We start from the raw sequence: 21,342 nt of genomic DNA on the forward strand, positions 1-21,342 counted from the left end.
TGAGCCACCCAGGTGTGCCGCCCATTGAATGCTCCTAAAAAAAAAGAAAAAAGAAAAAAAGAAAAAAAAAGTCTTATTTATTTATTTGAGAGAGGGAGAGTGCAGAAGGGTAGAGGGCGAGGGAGTGTGCGTAGACTCCACCCGGAGCCAGCCGCGGGGCTTGATCCCACCACCCGCAGGTCGGGAGATGGGTCCTGACCACCCGGAGGTCATGACCGGAGAGGAAGCCAAGAGTTGGTGGCTTAACCCACCGAGTCGTCGAGGCGCCCTTGATTGAACTTTTGTTTTGTTTTGTTTTTAAGATTTTATTTATTTAGGGATCCCTGGGTGGCGCAGCGGTTTAGCGCCTGCCTTTGGCCCAGGGCGCGATCCTGGAGACCCGGGATCGAATCCCACATCGGGCTCCCGGTGCATGGAGCCTGCTTCTCCCTCTGCCTGTGTCTGCCCTCTCTCTCTCCTCTCTGTGTGACTATCATAAATAAATAAAAAATTAAAAAAAAAAGATTTTACTTATTTATTTGACAGAGTAAGAGAGAGCAAAAGCAGAGGGAGCCGGAGAGGAAGAAGGAAGGTCCCGGCAGAGCAGGGGGCGGGATGGGGGGCCACGACCCCGAACCCTGGGACCAGGGCTCCAGCACGAGGCGCGGCTAAGGGGCTGAGCCCCCGGGCGCCCCTGATCTCGGGCCGCTGCGAGCCAGAGCCCCGCCTGCCTGTCGTGACGCTCCCGCCGGGGGCGCAGCTCCTCCGCGGAGAGACCTCGGCTCCGGGAGGACCTGGAGCCCGGGCTGGGTCGGAGCCTCGTCCCGGCGGCCCCTGGAAGGGCTCTAGGCTCGGAGCAGAGGCCGCCCGCACGCTGAGCCCGCGGAGCTGCAGTCTCTGTGGCGGGAACCGGCGCAGCCCCGCGCTCCTGCGGATACGCCTGGCCCTGCGTCTCGGTGGACCCCCGCGCCGCCAGGCCCCACGTGCGGTGCTGCCGCCCACGGCACGTGCTTGGGCCCCGTGAAGCCTCGGCCTGGGTGGCAGATGAGGCGCTGTTTGGATTCGTTACCGTGTCGCTGCTGCGGGGTCGGGACCGTCCTGCAAGGACGAGGACAGGCCAGCGCCGGGGCCGGGGTGAGCCCCGCAGAGAGCGGGGGCCCGGGCGACAGCGATCCCGAGCAAGCTTAGAGCCTTAGGCGGGAGACTTAGTGACCGGAGGAAGCTTTCCTGGCCGAGGCGCTGGGGGTTGGGCTTGAGCCTCTGGGCGCCCGGGAGCCCCCGGGCGGGGGCGGGAACGCCGGCCTCGGGCTGTGAAATGCGCCCCCCCGGCGCCAGGGGGCGCGCGTGGGAGCTGCTGAGGGACCCGCCGGGCTCGGGGGCCGCGCGCCGGTGCCCACCCAGCCCCGGGCCAGGACCCGGGAGCGGCCGCCGGAGGTGGCGGGGGTCCGAGCCCCTCGTGGCCGCGGCCTCGGGCGCCCGCCTTGCGCCCCCCTTTGCAGCGCGAGCTCGGGCGTGCAAGGCGCCCGCGCGGGTGCGGATGCGGGTGCGGGTGCGCATTAAGGCGGCGGGGGCCGCGGCCGCCCCGACGGCGGGGACTCCCGGCCGCGATGGGAGGCAGCTGTTCTCCCAGGCGGCCGCGGGGGGCAGCAGAGGGGGCGCGACAGGTGCGGGAGCCCCTCCCGGGCTGGAAGGGAAAAGGCGGGCTTCGGGTCTGTTCCCAGGCTGGAGGCCGCCCCGCCCCCGCCCCCCAAATCCCCCGGAGAGGCCGGGCCGGCGCCGGGTCTGCGGGAGGAAGCGGCCGGAGACAGCGCGATTTCACGCGGCCTCGGGGCTCGGCTTCCAGGGCAGCGTGGACGGATTACGGGGCCGGAAGGGTCCCGGGGAAACCGAGGCGCCTGAGCGTGCGGCCCGCGCCTTCCTCACAAACACTCACGGAGAAAAACATTCACATTCAGGGAGCCCCCCCGCCCCGAGTGACCCAACCGGCTGGGGAAGTTGAGTGATCTGGTTAATGGGCGCGGCCAGCTTTCAGGGGCCGGGCTTCGAGGCGCCCTCCCCGCCCCCAGCACCTTTCCCCGTCGGAGGCGCTAGGGCGTCTGCAGTCCCGGCCGCCCCTCGGCCCGGCCCCCGGGAAGGTCCGGGCGCGACCCCGGCTCGGCTCGCGTGGCCCGGGGACGAGCCCCGGCTGCAGCGCCGCCCCCCTCCCCTGCCCGGCGGGCCCCCGCCCCGGCCCGGCTCCGATTGCGCTCCGCAGCCTCCCCGCCGCCGCTGCCGGTCGCTGGCGGCTCAGGTGGCCCCGCTCGGATGTCCTAGTCGGGGCCCCGGGCCGGATCCCGCGGGGCCGCCGCCGCCTCCGCGGGCGTCATGAGGGCGACGGCGCCGCTGCAGGTGCTGGGCTTCCTGCTCAGCTTGGTCCGCGCCTCCGACGTGGGCAACTCCCAGGCAGGTAAGCGGCGCGGGCGCCGGGGGGGGGGGGGGGGCCGGGCGGGGGCGGGGGGCGCTGGGACCACCCCGGCGGGGCGCTGCGGCGGGCTCGGGGCTCCCGACCCCCCACTTCTGATCTGCGTCGGGGTGGGGCCCCCCGGGACACCCCGCTCCCCTGGGCGCTGCGGGCGGGCTCGGCGCTCCCGACCCCCCACTTCTGATCTGCGTCGGGGTGGGGGCCCCCCGGGACACCCCGCTCCCCTGGGGAGCCCTGTGGGGACGGCCGTGGGGCCTCGGCTCCGCAAACGTGCGGCGGCAGTGAGGGGGGTGAGGTCCCGGAGAGTGGGGGTCCCGGCCTGTGAGCCCACCCCCTCCCTCGGTTTCGGCGCCTCCAGTTTCGTTGTTTTGCCGACAGGGCGGAGCTAGGGAGGGGTCGGAGGGGGTTGTTGTTTTCTACTCTTGGAAAAACAAGAGCCGCACCTCCTCTTCCGTGGACCTGCCCCGGGACGGGCGGAGGCGCACCTAAGGGCCAAGTACAGGTGACATCGGGGTGAGAGGCCACGCAGAGGCCGACCTCCCTCATTTCCTCAGGATAACCAAGCTGGCTGGTCCCCGGCTTGACCAACCTCTTGTTTTTTTTTTTTTTTTAATTAATTAATTTATTTATGAGAGAGAGAGAGAGAGAGAGAGAGAGGCAGAGACACAGGCAGAGGGAGAAGCAGGCTCCATGCACCGGGAGCCCGATGTGGGATTCGATCCCGGGTCTCCAGGATCTCGCCCTGGGCCAAAGGCAGGCGCCAAACCGCTGCGCCACCCAGGGATCCCCCAACCTCTTGTTTTTGTCAAGACCCAGATCAATTCAACTAATATTTATTGAACATCTACTACGCACAGGGTCTGGGCCAGGAGCTGTAGGGTTAGGGGCCTGCAGCCTGGACTTGTCTGTCTTTTCTCCCCCAACCCGAGACCAACAGGGCGCCTCTCCCACCTCCTGAGCTTCCAGTCTGGGAGTCCTTCCCGGACCCAGCTCCCCCCCCACCTACATTCTGCTTATTGTCTGACTCTGTCTCCTGGAGTCTAGACAACAGTCAAACTGCGCCTCTCTTCCTCCTCCCACTCCCATACCATCGGAGCCCACCCCCTTGGGGTGTCTCTGGGACCGTGGACACCTGAGGGTTCTGGTGTTGCTCGAATTGGAGGAATCCTGTTGATCTCTTCCCCTCCCCCAGACCTCAGCTTGGGATTTGGGAGGGCCAGGGCCTCTTCCCCAGAGTGGGAGTGGGAGAAACACCTGTGCTTCCCCCACAGTTGCTGGGCCTAAATTTAGACTTGGGATCTTGACTTTGAAACTCCCAGCTGGTGGGGGGGTGGAGTGGAGGGGGGGGTCTGGGGACTGGAGTGGGAGGGACCAAATAGAATGACTGGGTCACTGTCCCATCCAGACCCTTGGAATCTTCAACCAGGAACCCAGGAGTCCCAGATCCTGGCCACCTTCCCTTGGGGCGACAGGAGGCAGGCATGGTTGGGTTTCTTTACCCTTTATCTGGATCCTGCAGCCTCTGGGCATCCGGCCCTGTCTCAGTCCTTCTATAGTCCCTTTGTCCTGGCTGTGATGGGGGTGGGGGCTATTGGAGAGGAGGCCTCTGGTTGAGGAGGCAACGAAGATTCCTGGTCGACCCACCCCAGTGCTCTCTACCAAAGGAGTGCCAGGCCCCTCCCTAGGCCCCTGGTCCCCGGGTACAGTGGGGCTTTTCCTTACTCTCTTCCCCCTTCCCTCCTCCCCATGCTGCCTGTTCCTCCTTAGAGGTGGTTTTCACGCTCTCTTCCTGAGCAGGCCCTTTGCTCCCTGTTTGTGTAATATGGACTTTACCCTCAGGATGGCAGAGAACTGGGACCTCTAACCCTTTAGCCTTCCAGGCACAGACACAGAGTCTGCACAGACACCTAAGGCAGGTGGGATAGATGGGGCCACCTGAAATACTTCCTCATAAGGAACCCCGAGGACAGAACCAGTATAGATTTCTGGGCCAGCGGGGAGCGGTGTGCATGCTTGTCTGTGGGTGTGTGCGTGTGTGTCCCTCGTGCATGTGCACACACACACACATCACATACATATCCCACTTCTCCATGCAGAAATCTTGGCTCCTCCCTTATCTGGGGAGAGCGGTTGGCGCCTTGACTTGCAAGAGGGGGTGTCCTACCAGGAAAGGGTTTAGGGTGGGGCTGTTCCCTAAATGATTAACCTTCCTAGTTTCTTTACTTTCAGCCCCAGGACCCTAGAGTTCCCAGGCTCCTCTGGGAGCTCCCAGCCAGTTTACTCCTCTGCTGGGTCTAGCCCACCCCCTTCCTTCCCATTGTGGGGAGTGAAAGGGGATGGGAGCCCTCCAAAGTCCAGTGGTCAGACTAGGGGTGTATCTAGGAGGAGGGGTTGGAGCCTCACTAATCTCTCCTCCTCCGTTCCCACTCCCGCCTCCTACTAAACTGCCAGCGCCTCAGGGAAGGGTGGTGAGAACAGGTGGTGTCTACCCCCCACCCTCCCCCGGCCTCTGAGCGGAGGGGAGAGGGGTGGGGCTTCGGGGTCCCGCCTTTCCCTTAGCCCCTGTGTCCTCCATACTTAGAAGGGCAAGTGAACCCCCAAGACTGCCATGTTGCAAAGCTTTTTAATGAATCTTTTGACAATGAAATTGCGTGGAAGGCTTAGAATGGGGGGGGATCCTCTGCTGTTTCCCTCCAGGCTTGTCTGTATTTGCTGGAAAGTGTGATGCTGAGGAGCTGCGATGTGTTGGAATAGGGCAAGGGAACCGGGAGGCCAGAGTTGAGGAAGAGGGGGTGCGGGGTAGGCAACCAACTCCTTATCTTTCAGCTTTAAGGACAAAGCTCACATTGACCCCCTCTCCCCACCGGAGCTCCCTCTCTAGTGAGGTCACTTGTCTGAGCCCAAGGCTTGAGGGTGGAGGGGGCGGGTGCCACTGAGGACAGGGTGTCTGGGGACTGGGTGGAGCAGCCCCCTCCTCCCAGATAGAATTGCCTCATTGTGGGCTGAAGTGTGGCCCTGGGCACTGCCCCCACCCTCTGCCCCCATCCCACCCTCGGTAGACACAATAGGGGCTGTGTGCTGGCCCCAAAGAGATATTTATTCCAGGATGGGGGTAGAGAAGTAAGTACCCTGGTTGGAGAGGGGGGAGGGAAGAGGAGGGTAACCAAGTTGTGGTCCATTCCTAACTTCCCTAGGGAGGGGGGAAAAAACCCCTACATCCTCTTTGGTTAACTCCTTAGTACCCAAAGGAGTACCTGAAAGAGGGAAACTTTTTCACCTGCCTGTGCAGAGAGATGGCGCGGGGGTTCTGAGAGAGGAGGGGGTTCGGGCTCTCTGACCGACATGGGCCTTTGTGTCTGGCTCTCGGGGTGAGGGCTGAGGTGGCGGCTTGGTGGGAGGGCGACCAGGGGGATGGCTCGGGGGGTGGGTGGGAGCTGTGTCCAGTCTCCGCCACTCTGACCCCCACTTTGAGCAGTGTGTCCCGGGACTCTGAACGGGCTGAGCGTGACCGGCGACGCTGAGAACCAATACCAGACCCTGTACAAGCTCTACGAGCGGTGCGAGGTGGTGATGGGGAACCTCGAGATCGTGCTCACAGGGCACAATGCCGACCTCTCCTTCCTGCAGGTCAGAGCGCGGACTCCCTACCTCAGGCTCCCCCCTTAATCTTCCCCACAGAGACCCCCTTTCCCTCCCCCAGGGCTACCCTCTGCTGGGGTTCAGCACGCCTAGAACCTTGGGGTTTGTAAGATCCCAGCCGGGTGCTTCCGGGGGCCGCGGCCGGGGCCGGGATGTGGGCCCCAGGGCCTGGTCGCCGAGGCCGGGAGCGCGGGGGCTGGCCCGGGAGGCGACGGGCTGGTGCTGTGCACCGAGGCCCACTTGGGGACTTGGGGAGGTGCTGCGGAGGGGAGGACGGGCCTGAGCGAGGACCCAGGACCGAGGACGCTCCTGGCTCCCTGGCTCGAGACCCTGAGAAGGAAAGGGGAGGGGCCTAGGATTCCCGGGCACTTGTGCGGCCTGTCTTCCTTGGCAGAAGGGACACAGCAGTGGGTGCCCCGCTGCTCCCTACTTGGGAGCAGGGATTAGAAAGACTTCGGGGGTGGGGGGTTAGGGATCCCCCTAGGATGGGGGGATCGAGGCCGTTTGTTCTGTTATCCCTCCCGCTGACATGACCTGTGCCACCCCAGTGGATCCGAGAAGTGACCGGCTATGTCCTGGTGGCCATGAACGAGTTCCCCACCCTGCCCCTGCCCAACCTCCGGGTGGTGCGGGGCACTCAGGTGTACGACGGGAAGTTCGCCATCTTCGTCATGCTCAACTATAACACCAACTCCAGCCATGCCCTGCGCCAGCTCCGCTTCACTCAGCTCACGGGTCAGTCCCGCGGGTGCCTCCCGGCCACCCCCAGCCAGGCCGCGGGCAGGCGCTCCCCTCCGCGGCCTTAGTCTAAAGGCTAAAGGTCCGCTCGTCCTTAAGCAAGAGAGGGAGCGGAGGCCCCTGCCCCGGGGGAGGGCCCTATGTCCCCAGCCAGAGCTGGGGCTCTGAAATCCTGTCACCTCCCCATCACGATTACCCCCAAGCTGGGGAACTGTGGGACCACACGCCCCAGGGCTACCTCTTACCCCCTGCCCGGTCCTTGGAAAACACACTTGGAGGCGGACCAAGGAGGTGACTGAGTCAGGGATCTCCTGGTTCTGCCTCCCCTCCCCCACCGGCTAAACCGGATCTGGACAGGTGTCTGGGAGGCCGCGTCCAGGCCTGGCCCCTCCTGCCCTACAAGGCGAGCCTTCTCCGCAGCTTGCTTTAATCAGACAGATTTGCCTGCTCCGTGTCGCCTTCTCCTGAGTCCCGGTGGCCTTCGGGGTCGGTGGGGCAGGGGGAGGCCTGCGGAGCCCTTAGCCTGTCACTGCTCTGCCTGACCTCAGAGATTCTGGCGGGGGGAGTGTATATTGAGAAGAACGACAAGCTTTGTCACATGGACACGATCGACTGGAGGGACATCGTGAGGGACCGAGACGCAGAGATAGTGGTGAAGGACAACGGCAGGAGCTGTGAGTGACGTGATCGACCGCCCCCCCCCCCCCCCCCCCCGCCCCGCCAGACAGAGCGGCCCTTCCCCGTCATCACCTACCCCAGTCCGAGCCCACCTGTCCACTCAGAGAACACCTCAGGCCCGAGACCCCTGGGCTCCCAACCCCGGAAGCTCTATGCGAAGGAGCAGAAGACCCCGGGACCGAGGAGAGCCTCGTCCGCGGGCTCCAGGCCCCCATCCCCTCTGTGTCAACATTCCGCGCTCGGGGCCCCCTGCCCCCCATCACAGTCCGCTGCCCCCGCCCACTCACACACACATATTCCTGCTGGGTTCAGTTTGCCAAGGAGGAACCAAGTTCCCGGGGTGGGCCCGGGGTGGGCCTGGGCCGGGCTTGGCACCTTCAGCGGCCCTGCGGGCGGTGCGGAGGTGTGGCCCCACCCCTTGTTGACAGTTGCGGAGCCCCAGGGCCAGGAGGGACACTGCCAGGCCCTTTGCTTTGTGGGACTGGGGTGCCTGCGTGCTGACATCATACCCTGTTGACTCAAGCAAGCCTTTCTTAGCCCTCAACGGCCCTTTGCGTTGCTTTCTTTCCCAACCAGGTCCCCCGTGTCATGAGACCTGCAAGGGGCGATGCTGGGGTCCTAGACCAGAAGACTGCCAGACATGTGGGTTTACTCCCCTCCAAAAACCTCATACACTTTTAATATCCCTGCCCGCCCCGACCTATGTCAACACCGGGGGTAGGACAAGCCTAGACTAGAGGGCAAGAGTCAGAGCCCTGACTGCAGTGCTTCTTCTTTCTATAGTGACCAAGACCATCTGTGCCCCTCAGTGTAATGGTCATTGCTTTGGGCCCAACCCCAACCAGTGCTGCCATGATGAGTGTGCAGGGGGCTGCTCAGGCCCTCAGGATACAGACTGCTTTGTATGTACCACTGTTTGCCTGGTTCTGAAGTGGGGATGTGGGCTTTGGGGAGGAAGTAGGAATACTTACATAATGTGAGTTTTATGAATTTCCTATGTTCCTAGGCCTGCCGACTCTTCAATGACAGCGGGGCCTGTGTGCGCCAGTGTCCACAGCCTCTGGTCTACAACAAGCTAACTTTCCAGCTGGAACCCAATCCCCACACCAAGTATCAGTATGGTGGAGTTTGTGTAGCCAGCTGTCCCCGTAAGTGTCTAAGAAGAGGAACAATGATAGTAGAGCCAGGGTTTTAGAAAAAATTTTAGGAGATATAGGGATCAAGTTGGGTGGTAGAGGATGTAGGTTGTAATCTAATCACCTCCGGTGAATCCTCTCCCCACTGTCCTGTCTACTTCCCATGATTTCTAGCAACTGCTCCTAGTTCTGCAACAAAGAGCAAAGAGCTTTTCTCAGCCATAGGACAGCGTTTAAGGAACCTTGGGTGGTGGTTTGGGACAGATCCAGCACAGAGCAGGAGGGAGCAAGGTTCAGTTGCTCGTTGGCAGTGTTCCTCTCTTGTCTCTCATGGTGCCCTCCTCTCCCTAGATAACTTTGTGGTCGATCAAACGTCTTGTGTCCGGGCCTGTCCTCCTGACAAGATGGAAGTAGATAAAAATGGACTCAAGATGTGTGAACCTTGTGGGGGGCTGTGCCCCAAAGGTGAGTAGGAGATGGTGAAGAGCTGGTGAAGAGAACTTCCTTTCCCCAGAGACCAATCAGGCTCCACCCACTGAGCCTCTTTTGTGTTTGCAGCCTGTGAGGGGACAGGCTCCGGGAGCCGCTTCCAGACTGTGGACTCGAGCAACATTGATGGATTTGTGAACTGCACCAAGATCCTGGGCAACCTGGACTTTCTGATCACTGGCCTCAATGGGTTAGACTCTGCATTCCCTCTCTAACCCCCACTCCATCCATCCTCTCACGGTTCATTGCATTTGGCTCAACCCTTCATATGTGCAGCTGATTAGGAATACGAATCACAGGGGCACCTGGGTGGCTCAGTCGGTTAAGCGTCTGACTCTTGGTTCCAGCTAAGGTCGTGATCCAGGTGTCGTGAGATCAAGCCCCGCATCCTGCTCTGTGCTTAGTGTGGAGTGTCCTTGAGATCCTCTCCCCCTGCCTCTGCTCCTCCCCCTGCTTGCTCTCTCTCTCTCTCTCAAAATAAATAAAAATCATTAAAAATAAAAAAAATAAAAGGAATATAAATCATGAAATTTTAAAGGTTACACAGTACCTGACCATTCCTAACTCTGTCTGCCACCCAGGACTTGAATCCCTTGAGACCCCCCCCAAGGAATCTGATAACTGTCTCACTGCACGGCAGTGGACAAAGAAATTGTGTTCTCCTACTACTTTTTTTGTTTTTTGTTTTCAGATTTTATTACATCTATCTATCTATCTAACCATTTATTTGATAGAGACAAGGAGGGGGAGCTACAGAGGGAGAGGGAAAAGCAGGTTCCCCCACTGAGTAGGGAGCCCAATGTGAGACTTGATCCTGGGATCCTGGGACTGTTACCCGAGGTGAAGGCAGACAGCCAGCTGACTGAGCCACCCAGGCACCCCTTTATGTAAGAGAGAGAGGAAGAAGGACGCCCGGGTGGCTCAGCGGTTTAGCACCTGCCTTCGGCCCAGGGCGTGATTCTGGAGTCTCAGGATCAAGTCCCACCTTGGCTCCCTGCATGGAGCCTGCTTCTCCCTCTGCCTGTGTCTCTGCCTCTCTCTCTCTGTGTCTCTCATGAATAAATTTTTAAAAATCCTTTAAAAAAGAGCGAGGGAGAGAGGGAATCCCAAGTGGGGCCATGTCAGGAGCACAGCCCCACGTGGAGGACCCTGAGATCATGACCTGAGCCGAAATCAGTCCAATGCCTAATGGACTGAGCCACCCAGGCGCCCCTTAAGATTTTTATCTTTAAGTTATCTCTATACCCAACGTGGGGCTTGAACTCAACCCTGAGACCACGAGTCGCATGCACCACTACTGAGCCAGCCAAGTGCCCCTGCCCGAATCAACTTACTTTAAGAAAGATTTTATTTATACACACACACACACACACGTGTGCACGCTTGTGCACGTGTGCGGGTGTGCAAGTTGGCGAAGAAGCACATGGGGAGGGAGAAGAAGGGGGAAAGAATCTCAAGCAGATTCCACGCTGAGCACAGAGCTGGCCTGGGGCTCCATCCCATGACCCTGGGATCAGGACCCCAGCTAAAACCAAGACTTGGATGCTCAGCCAACAGCCACTCAGGCGCCCCCTGAATCAATTTTTAAAAAAAATTTATTGATTTATTCATCAGACACACAGAGAGAGAGAGGCAGAGACACAGGCAGAGGGAGAAGCAGGCCCCATGCAGGGAGCCCGATGTGGGTCTCATCCTGGGACTCCAGGATCACTCCCTGAGCCAAAGGCAGAGGCCCAACTGCTGAGCCACCCAGGCATCCCCTGAATCAATTTTTTGATGAGAGTTGCCACATGATGATTTTTTAACTCCATTATTCCTTTTGCATTTATTTGTCGGCATTTTAGTGTTAGGAACAGTTTTCCTTTCCCATTGATTGATTGATTGGTACCTATTTCACTCAGTCCTTTATAATCTTTTACAGTTATTATTTTGGTGTTGATTTGTCTCTGTTCTGGCCACTGGGGGCTTCTTCAAGCCAGATCCCAGATTCTTTGTACCCTTCATTCTCTGAGCACTTACTTCCTTTTTTGCATAAGATGCTATAAACTCATGTTATATTTCTCCCGCCCTACTCATTTCTCCAAGGAGCCCTGTTTCCTTTTAGTGGAGGATGGTATTAGAATGAAGTTCTGGGCAGCCCGGGTGGCTCAGTGGTTTAGCGCCACCTTCAGCCCAGGGAGTGATCCTGGAGACCCGGGATAGTCTCACGTCGGGCTCCCCGCAGGGAGCCTGCTTCTCCCTCTGCCTGTGTCTCTGCCCCCCTCTCTCTCTATGTGTCTCTTATGAATAAATAAATAAAATCTTAAAAAGGAAAAAAGAAAGAAAAAAGAAACTTAAGTTCTGAGGCTAGGTGTGACTGGGTTGTACCTGTATCTTGTTGACTGGTTTTGACTGTTCTCTCCAGAGACCCCTGGCACAAGATCCCTGCCTTGGACCCTGAGAAGCTCAATGTCTTCCGGACAGTACGGGAGATCACAGGTGAGTGGGAAGAGAGGCTGCTACCCTTTCTGAGAGAAATGAGTGAACCACTGACACAAATTGGTGTATAACTAGTTACAAAGTCATGTCCCAAGTGATGGGAGAGGGGCCACTAGAACCTGAGAAGGCAAGAAGGGAAGACTCCTTCCCCGCTGACGCGCCTCTCTCCAACCCGTCAGGTTACCTGAACATCCAGTCCTGGCCTCCCCACATGCACAACTTCAGTGTCTTTTCCAACCTGACAACCATTGGGGGCAGAAGCCTATACAAGTGAGTAGTTAGGAGTGTGGTGGTGGTAGTACCTCCAGGCAATGAACCCTGTTTCTTAGGCATCTTTGAGTGAAGCACACGTGTTGTCTCAGCATGCCCAAAGGGCTGAGAGTTGGAAGGGGAATCTCTCTTCCCGGTCTGACTGGCCCAGAGCACATTGGTTAAATGAAAAGGAATCCACTGCATGGTCATTTTCCCCTGTGTAATCTCCCTTCTTACCTCGTTTCCTTGTTCTCAGCCGGGGTTTCTCTTTGCTGATCATGAAGAACTTGAATATAACATCTTTGGGCCTCCGATCTTTGAAAGAAATTAGTGCTGGGCGTATTTACATAAGTGCCAACAAGCAACTCTGCTACCACCATTCTCTGAACTGGACCAGGCTGCTTCGGGGGCCTCCAGAAGAGAGGCTGGACATCAAGCATAATCGGCCCCGCAGAGACTGCGGTGAGGGGAAGGGCCCAGAGGGTGGCCGGGAAAAAGAAGTCAGGGAGGAGAGGGTACAGTGTGTAAAAACTGTTCTGCTCAGGAGTAGGGATCAGAGGGTAGAGCCAAGGAGAGGGGTGTGTTAGGCTGGAGGCACTTAAGAGGAAGAGCTCAGCAGAAGGCACGTGAGGAGAGCTGACTCCTCCTGTCTCACCCCTTCCTTCCCAGTGGCAGAGGGCAAAGTGTGTGATCCCCTGTGCTCCTCTGGGGGATGCTGGGGCCCAGGTCCTGGTCAGTGCCTGTCCTGTCGAAACTACAGCCGAGGAGGTGTCTGTGTGACCCACTGCAACTTTCTAAATGGGTAACACTGAGGGGAGAGAGAGGCACGAAGGGGTGGGAGGATGGGGCCCTGGGATGGATGCAGCTATTCAGCTGGTACCTGAAAGCCTTTAGTCCACTTTCTTCCTTTTTTAAAAAATAATTATTTTAGAGGGCGGGGAGGGGTAGAGGGAGAGGGAGAGAGAACCCCAAGCTGACTCAAGCCCCGATGAGAGGCTTGATCTCACAACCCTGAGCTAACTGGACTCGAAACCAAGAGTTGGATGCTTAATTGACTGCATCACCTAGGCGCCCCTAGACAAGTTTCTGCATATGCCTGGGTGGGATCGAGCAAGGGGACCCTGTGGTTGGACATAAAGGTCAGGACTTATAAGTGACCCCTTCCCTTTACCCCCCACTGCAGGGAGCCTCGTGAGTTTGCCCATGAAGCTGAATGCTTCTCCTGCCACCCGGAGTGCCAACCCATGGAGGGGACTGCCACATGCAATGGCTCGGTACAGTAGCAACACCAGGATCTCTAAGGGAGGAAGAGCATGGGCAGTACTAGAAGGTCTTGAGAATGATAATGGCCAAATCACAAGGCCAGCACAAGGAGGCCAGATAACCCTAGGGTCTGTGGATGGAGCATCCTGAATCGCTGCGTTGGTCCTTGCTGGGATGGGTGAAGTTGGCCTTGGGATCCCATTCTTCCCAACCTTCTCTTCCACCCAGGGCTCTGATGCCTGTGCTCAGTGTGCCCATTTTCGAGATGGGCCGCACTGTGTGAGCAGCTGCCCCAATGGAGTCCTCGGTGCCAAGGGCCCCATCTACAAGTACCCAGACACTCACAATGAATGTCGGCCCTGCCACGAGAATTGCACCCAGGGGTCAGTGATGGGATAATAATGGGGGAGGGGGAAAACAAAACTAGGGGGAAATTAGAGGGTAAAGGGGACCTGAGAGAAGAAAGGAACTGTGATTTTAAGAATCACGCCAAGCTGTATGGTGAAGAATTGGAGAAAAAGAATCTCAATAACAGCACAAAATTATACCACAGTTTTGAGAACCTGAAATAACCCCAGCTTGGGGGAATTTCATTCAAGAGAGGGACTAGGGGAGAGTTGGCAAGCTAGAGAGGGGGGCTGTGGCTGTGTCTTATGATTAGGGCTCCAGGATGGGATACCATGGTAGGGTCTGAAACAGTGTCGTGTGTTGAGGCTGGTGGGATTGAGCTTGCTATGGGGGTCTCCCAAGCTCCCATTTAAGGAGGTGACTTTCTTCTCTAGGTGTAAGGGACCAGAGCTACAAGACTGTTTAGGTCAAACACTGGCACTGATCAGGTATGATGGGCTTGGAGATTTTAGCAGCTGGGGGTATTTGGGAGAGAAGCTAGGGAAGGGGCAGTTACCTGCTGGGAAGAGGGTCTCTATTCATTCTGTCCTTTTTTTTTTTTTTTTTTTAAGATTTTACTTATTTATTCATGAGAGACACAGAGAGAGGCAGAGACACAGGCAGAGGGAGAAGCAGGCTTCATGCAGGGAGCCCGATGCAGGGACTTGATCCCAGGACCCCAGGATCATGACCTGAGCTGAAGGCAGACCCAACCACTGAGCCACCCAGGCACCCCCCATTCTGTCCTTCTATATACACCAGTATCCCTGGACTTGGAGACACAAGAATCCAGGCTAATCCAGACTGCCCATCCTAAAATTAATTTGTAGTATCCTCAGGAGGTGCAGATGTAGTTTAACCCTTTCATTGCTCAATAATATGTGTGTATGTGAATGTTAACTTCTTGCCCCAGATCTGTACTATACCTTTCATGTAGGCGTAGATGACATTTTTAAGGGAGGTGTAGACCCAGGGTAATGCTGGACTTCTCTATCCCACAGCAAAACCCATCTGGCAGTGGGCTTAACAGTGGTAGTGGGATTGGCAGTGATTTTCCTGATCCTGGGAGGCACTTTACTCTATTGGCGTGGGCGCCGGATTCAGAATAAGAGGGCTATGCGGCGCTACTTGGAACGGGGTGAGGTGAGTGCCTAGCTTACTTACTTACTTACCTACTAAGAGCCTCCTCCTTTCCCAGAGATTTGATCCCTTTCTTCAAGGAGGTGGTATGGTCCATTAGAAAGAACTCTGGCCAGAGAAACGGGAATCCTGCATTCTGGTCCTGATTTTGCCATTAATTTCCCACATGACTGTGAAGAAGTTACTTTCCTTCTCTGTGCCTCATTGTATGCTCGTAGATGGAAAAAAATAATAACATTTATCCTTATAGGATGGCTATAAGGATGAAATGGAATGATGTACATGAAGGTGATTTGAAAAGCATAGAGAATTGTATAAAAGTATTCAGGGTGGTAACGTTACCAGCTCTGCCCCCTTCCTCCCATCAAAGGGGAAACCCAACTCTTGATTCCTGTTGTCATGAACACAGACCTTAGGGTCTCTTACTCCCCAGTATGCCTGCAATGACTTTTAAGACTAAAGACAATTCTTCCTGTTCCCACTGCTCTGGGCATCCACTTATAGATAGAGGGTGCGAGTGAGACATGGGAATGGACTTTCCTGAGTATTTTCTTCCCTTCTTCTCCTCAGAGCATAGAGCCTCTGGATCCCAGTGAGAAGGCTAACAAAGTCTTGGCCAGAATCTTCAAAGAAACAGAGCTGAGGAAGCTTAAAGTCCTTGGCTCAGGCGTCTTTGGAACCGTGCACAAAGTGAGTGGAGGAGGAGGAGGAGAAAGGTTCTAGGATGAAGGAGAGAAAGATTTAGGGAAAGGGCCAGCCCGGGGAGAATGACCTTAGGCTGACTCCTGCCCAACACTTCCCAGGGAGTATGGATTCCTGAGGGTGAATCAATCAAGATTCCAGTCTGCATTAAAGTCATCGAGGACAAGAGTGGACGGCAGAGTTTTCAAGATGTGACGGATGTAAGTGAAAGAAGGGTATTCTGTATGCCACTAGGAGAGAGGCCAATAGTAGGTAGGATTTTGTAGCAGCATGGTCCTGTGTTAGCAGATACTGTCGGTCTCACTGATGTCCCTGAATGTTGGGCTAGCCCTCTGGATGTACATGGACTTTCTCGATCCTTGGATAACCCCTCCTGTGTCTCGTAGCATATGCTGGCCATTGGCAGCCTAGACCATGCCCACATTGTACGGCTGCTGGGACTGTGCCCAGGGTCATCTCTGCAGCTCGTCACTCAGTACTTGCCTCTGGGTTCCCTGCTGGATCATGTGAGACAACACCGTGGAGCACTGGGGCCCCAGCTGCTGCTCAATTGGGGAGTACAGATTGCCAAGGTGAGAGGAACCTGGCTGGTGGCTGGCAGGGAGGTTGAAGTTCTGAGAGGTGCCCTTAGGGTTTGGGAGGATTCTGGATCTCAAGGATCAGTTCCACCCAACTTTGAGAATACGTCCTTCCTCTGTAGGGGATGTACTACCTTGAGGAGCATGGTATGGTGCATAGGAACCTGGCGGCCCGAAATGTGCTACTGAAGTCACCAAGTCAGGTCCAGGTGGCAGATTTTGGGGTGGCTGACCTGCTGCCCCCCGATGATAAGCAACTACTACACAGTGAGGCCAAGGTGAGGTGACACAAAGGGCTGGGTAAGGAGGTGGGGGTGGAGTGAAGCATGGGAGTAGAGAGTAGTCAGTGGTCTCCTTCAGAGGCAAATGGATGCTGCACAGTACATTTGAGGAGAGGAACCTGGAGATGGAAATTCAAGTTCAGAAAGCAACAAAGAAAGGAATGAGAGAGAACTTGGGGCAGAGAAGTGGTGAGAAAATTTGTGGAAGTCAACTGATGACACTTTTGCCTTTAAATCCCCAGACTCCAATTAAGTGGATGGCCCTGGAGAGTATCCACTTTGGAAAATACACACATCAGAGTGACGTCTGGAGTTATGGTCAGTCCCTTTGGATACCCTCCATACTGTCACTGGTCCAAATTCCATAGTTGCCTTTTGAGAGACCCCCTTTTCAGAATTTCTGAGCCCTTCAGATCCTTGTGTGAGATCAAGTTCTGCTTTCCCTTCATCTTCATGCCCATGTCTATTATTTTGCCATCAACTAGTCATATCTTCCTCTACCAGGAGTGACAGTTTGGGAGCTGATGACCTTTGGGGCAGAGCCCTATGCTGGGCTACGATTGGCCGAAGTACCAGATCTGCTAGAGAAGGGGGAGCGATTGGCACAGCCCCAGATCTGTACCATTGATGTCTACATGGTCATGGTCAAGTGTGAGTTACTTGCTGATCCCAGCCATTTTCTCTTTCTTTCTCTTTATTTCTTTCTTTAAATAATTAATTTATTTGAGAGAAAGATCGAGAGAGCAGGGAGAGGGGCAGAGGGAGAGGAAGAGAGTCCTAAGCAGACTCTGCACTATGCAAGGAGCCTGATTCAGGACTCAATCTCATGACCTGAGCCAAAACCAAGAGTCAGATGCTTAACTGCACCACCTGGGTGCCCCCCAGCCATTTTCTAACTGCTTTCCCTCCCTACTCTACTCCCCTCTTATGGCTCTGCTTCCTACATCTTGCCACCAGGCTGGATGATTGATGAGAACATCCGTCCAACCTTTAAAGAACTAGCCAATGAGTTCACCAGGATGGCCCGAGACCCCCCACGGTATCTGGTCATAAAGGTGAGTAGTGGTTAGGAGTTGTCAAGGAGATCTAGAGGAAGGGGGACTTGGCTGGAACTAGGATCCATCTTAACAATCACCTGCCCCTACAGAGAGAGAGTGGGCCTGGAATTCCCCCCGGGGCAGAGCCCCCTGCTCTGACAAACAAGGAACTGGAGGAGGTGGAGCTGGAGCCAGAACTGGAGCTAGATCTGGACTTGGAGACGGAGGAGGATGGCCTGGCGGCCACACTAAACTCTGCCCTCGGTTTGCCAGTTGGAACACTTAATCGGCCCCGTGGGGTAAGGCATTTCCCAGTTTTAAGACTCTGCACCCTGAGCCCTCTATCTACCTAGACCCTCATGAACCCCACTGATGCCCAGATTAACTACTTAAAAGCCCCCAGGGTGAGTAGATTTCTCCCTTAATCTAAACCTTCACTTTTTTCATCCTAGAGCCAGAGCCTCTTAAGCCCATCATCTGGATATATGCCTATGAACCAGGGTAACCTTGGGGACACCTGCCAGGTAAGGTCTGTCTCTTTAAGGGGCTGCTGAGAAGCTGGGTGGCAGTTTCTTAGAATCCATAGGGGCCATGTGGGAGGCTTTAGAAATCCTTGAGGTTTAACCAGTGCCCCACAAAAAAGAAGGCATCGAACAACCCAGTCTCTTAAAGGAATACCAATTTTTCCTTCGTCTCTGTATAAATTTCCATGTATTACTTTCCTCCTTTAGGAGTCTGCCATTTGTGGGACTGGTGAGCGGTGCCCCCGTCCAGCCTCTTTGCACCCAATGCCACGGGGACGCCTGGCATCAGAGTCCTCAGAGGGCCATGTGACAGGGTCCGAGGCTGAGCTCCAGGAGAAGGCATCAATGTGTAGAAGCCGGAGCCGGAGCCCACGGCCACGAGGAGACAGTGCCTACCATTCCCAGCGCCACAGCCTGCTCACTCCTGTCACCCCACTCTCCCCACCAGGGTTGGAGGAAGAGGATGTCAATGGATATGTCATGCCAGATGCACACCTCAAAGGTGACTGACTCTTCCTAGAAATCTTTCTCTGATCCCTGCCCCCAGGCTCCTCGTCATCCTTTTGTCTTCTCTGATCTAATCCCTCCCTTTGCATAATTTCCTCTTTCCCCCAGTTCCCACCAGCTACTACCATGTTCTCCACATACCTACCCTCTCTTCTCAACCCTTAGGTACTCCCTCCTCCCGGGAAGGCACCCTTTCTTCAGTGGGCATCAGTTCTGTCCTGGGTACTGAAGAAGAGGAGGAAGATGAGGAGTATGAATATATGAACCGGAGGAGAAGACACAGTCCACCTCGTCACCCTAGGCCCAGTTCTCTCGAGGAGCTGGGTTATGAGTACATGGATGTGGGATCAGACCTCAGCGCTTCCCTGGGCAGCACACAGAGTTGCCCACTCAACCCTGTGCCCCTCATGCCCGCTGCTGGCACAACCCCAGATGAGGACTATGAATATATGAATCGGCGACATGCTGGAGGAGCTCCTGGGGGAGACTATGCAGCCATGGGGGCCTGCCCAGCCGCTGAGCAAGGGTATGAAGAGATGAGAGCTTTCCAGGGGCCTGGAAACCATGCTCCGCATGTCCACTGTGCCCGCCTCAAACCTCTACGTAGTTTAGAAGCCACTGACTCCGCTTTCGATAATCCTGATTACTGGCATAGCAGGCTTTTCCCCAAGGCTGATGCTCAGAGAACATAACCCCTGCTCCCTGAAGTACTCAGGGAGCATTTCATGGCAGCTAGTGCCTCTAGAGGGTACCCCTCATCTCCCTAGTCCCTTCCTCACAGGTCTCAGTCCTATTTCCCCAGCCCTAGACAATTCCATTCAACCTTTGGAGGCTTTTAAACACTTTGACACAAAATTCTTGATATGTAGCCAGCTGTGCACTTTCTTCTCTTTCCCAATCCCAGGAAAGGAGATTTTCCCTATTTTGTGTGCTTTCCTAAACCCATTCGTCAGCTTCCTCAGGGGGACTCCCTGGAGATATGAAGGATTACTCCCTTGTCCCTTTCTCTCAGACTCTGACTTGTTGAGATTAGTCTTTAAAGTGTGCTTTTGTTTCCCATCAGACTCCTAAGAAAGAGGAAAATGGGGGTAACGTGCCAGGGGCAAGTAAACTTTAGGCTTATGACTCAACCCTCTAGGAAGAATGGAAAGCTTCGAATCTTAAGTGAAGAGAGAGGTTGGGTATAGATATTAATGAGTACTATTAATTGAGTATTTACTATGCCAGCCATCATGCTAAAGTTTACCTATGTTATCTCTGTTATCTCATCTAATCCTTACAACAATTCTGTGAGTTAGGTATTAGCCCATTTCACAAATAAAGAACCTGAGCCTTAAAAAGATTAAGTAAATTAAGTGGCAGGTCCAGGATTCAGTATCTTACAATGCAGGTTTTCTTACTGTAAGGTATCAAGGAAAACTGATAAAAGTCAGAGTCCTTGTAAGGGGCATGGTCTTCTTGTTTTTGCACTGAATCAAGCCTAACCCCCAACAACCACAGCCTCCTCCTACACCCAGACTTCTCATCTCAGGTCTCAGGAAGTAGGGGGAAGGAGGTGGTCGGATGGAAAAAATAACTGGACATTTTTGTGTAAACCATAACCTGTATGTGCTGTAAATGGTCTCTTCTTACCCAAGGGACAGCCTCACAAGGGTCGCAAGAGCCACTTTTAGGGTCTGTTCTCATCCAGTAGTGGGAAGCTTCCAGCTGGGATAGAAAGAGGACCCAGCTTCAGGCCTCTGTCTCCTTGGATGGGAAATGGAGTATGTTGTATCACTGAAGATTTTTATTTTGTTTTTATACACACCTGAATAAAAATGCCGGTTTTCAGCTTCCTGTGTGTCAGATGTAAACCTTTATAGTGTGGAAGGCAGATCACCCCTTTGCTCCTCCGCAGTGCATGGCCATTTAGCTTCTGACAGTCTGTACCTTGCAGCTTCTCCAGCCCCACTTTTCTTTGTATTCTCAGAAGACCAGCATAGTACACACACAGTTCCTTCTCCTTTAAGGCTTTTACTAGGAATCTTTTTTTTTTTTTTTTAAGATTTTATTTATTGGGATCCCTGGGTGGCGCAGCGGTTTGGCGCCTGTCTTTGGCCCAGGGCGCGATCCTGAAGACCCGGGATCGAATCCCACGTCAGGCTCCCGGTGCATGGAGCCTGCTTCTCCCTCTGCCTGTGTCTCTGCCCCTCTCTCTCTCTCTTTGTGACTATCATAATAAATAAAAATTTAAAAAAAAGATTTTATTTATTTACTCATAGACACACAGAGAGAGGCAGAGACGCAGGCAGAGGGAGAAACGGGCTCCATGCAGGGAGCCCGTTGTGGGACTCAATCCCGGGTCCCCAGGATCACACCCCGGGCTGCAGGCGGCGCCAGGCGGCTGCGCCACCCGGGCTGCCCTTGCTAGGAATATCTAAGTACCACCAGCTGGGAATAATAAAAACAAGAAAGCCCACATTTGGGAAAATAAGAAAAAGCCCTGCAAACGTGGTGCCTCACGGGATGGAACAACTCGTCTGTCGGAAACTCCCGTGTATTTCTGAAGTCTTGCTCTCCTCACGTCTATGAGCACTTCCTCAGGTGCCATCCAAGCCTATTGTTGGAACAGCAGAGCCATCTTCAGCGGAGTCTGGCCTCTGGGAGGCTGCACGTGGATAATCCCTCTGGAGCCGAGCTGCTCCCGGGGCTCCTGGTTCTCCCAGCATCGGAGGGTGACTGGACGGGCCGAGCCGGTCCCACCGGCCGCTCCAGGGAGCCCTGGAAGGGCGCACGCAGCCTCCGCGCCCGGCTCCACCCAGCTGCCCCTGCCGCCTGCCTCTACCCGCCCCGCCCCGCCCCTTCGCCCGCCCGCCCCTCTCTTACCGCTTCTCGCTCAGGGCTCCTGGGCGCTGTGGTTTTTCCGGGAGAGACCACGCTTCCCCTCAGACTCCCCGACGGCTCCGCCTTCCCGCCGGAGTCTGACCCTTCCCAGCGTGCTCGGCGGTTCCGGCGTGCAAGGCCCTCGGAGGGCAAGGCCCCAGGGCCTGGCTTAGGGGCGCGAAAGGCGGGCTGGGAGTTGTAGTTCAGGAGT

The 21,342-nt window shown here is 55.8% G+C and overlaps 1 protein-coding gene across 2 annotated transcripts; it reads left to right on the forward strand.

The window, feature by feature from the left end:
- Positions 1–2,250: 2,250 nt before the first annotated feature.
- On the forward strand, positions 2,251–20,104 carry ERBB3 (erb-b2 receptor tyrosine kinase 3). 2 transcript variants are annotated; one of them, XM_038549633.1, is made up of 28 exons: positions 2,251–2,425; positions 5,916–6,067; positions 6,628–6,814; positions 7,366–7,491; positions 8,072–8,137; positions 8,279–8,397; positions 8,502–8,643; positions 8,983–9,096; positions 9,190–9,310; positions 11,525–11,598; positions 11,778–11,868; positions 12,107–12,312; positions 12,520–12,652; positions 13,034–13,124; positions 13,342–13,496; positions 13,896–13,949; positions 14,502–14,643; positions 15,211–15,330; positions 15,444–15,542; positions 15,729–15,914; positions 16,043–16,198; positions 16,444–16,519; positions 16,706–16,852; positions 17,159–17,256; positions 17,349–17,537; positions 17,691–17,762; positions 17,970–18,264; positions 18,435–20,104. In XM_038549633.1, the coding sequence occupies exons 1-28, from the start codon at positions 2,344–2,346 to the stop codon at positions 18,959–18,961; spliced, it is 4,020 nt and encodes a 1,339-aa protein (XP_038405561.1). In that variant the 5' UTR covers positions 2,251–2,343; the 3' UTR covers positions 18,962–20,104. The 2 variants fall into 2 exon arrangements, with proteins under 2 accessions (XP_038405561.1, XP_038405562.1); XM_038549634.1 differs by lacking the exon at positions 2,251–2,425 and adding an exon at positions 5,545–5,560.
- Positions 20,105–21,342: the final 1,238 nt, after the last annotated feature.

This window comes from Canis lupus, chromosome 10 (genome assembly GCF_011100685.1).
Source record: "Canis lupus familiaris isolate Mischka breed German Shepherd chromosome 10, alternate assembly UU_Cfam_GSD_1.0, whole genome shotgun sequence".
Taxonomy (NCBI): Eukaryota; Metazoa; Chordata; class Mammalia; order Carnivora; family Canidae; genus Canis; species Canis lupus.

What these genes read in the sequence shown, in the direction of transcription:
- ERBB3 (XM_038549633.1), top strand. Translation starts at nt 2,344, where the DNA reads ATGAGGGCGACGGCGCCGCTGCAGGTGCTGGGCTTCCTGCTCAGCTTG. An exon ending in CCGACCTCTCCTTCCTGCAG is followed by an intron (nt 6,068 to 6,627) that starts GTCAGAGCGCGG and finishes GTGCCACCCCAG; the next exon opens with TGGATCCGAGAAGTGACCGG. An exon ending in CTGCCACATGCAATGGCTCG is followed by an intron (nt 13,125 to 13,341) that starts GTACAGTAGCAA and finishes TCTTCCACCCAG; the next exon opens with GGCTCTGATGCCTGTGCTCA.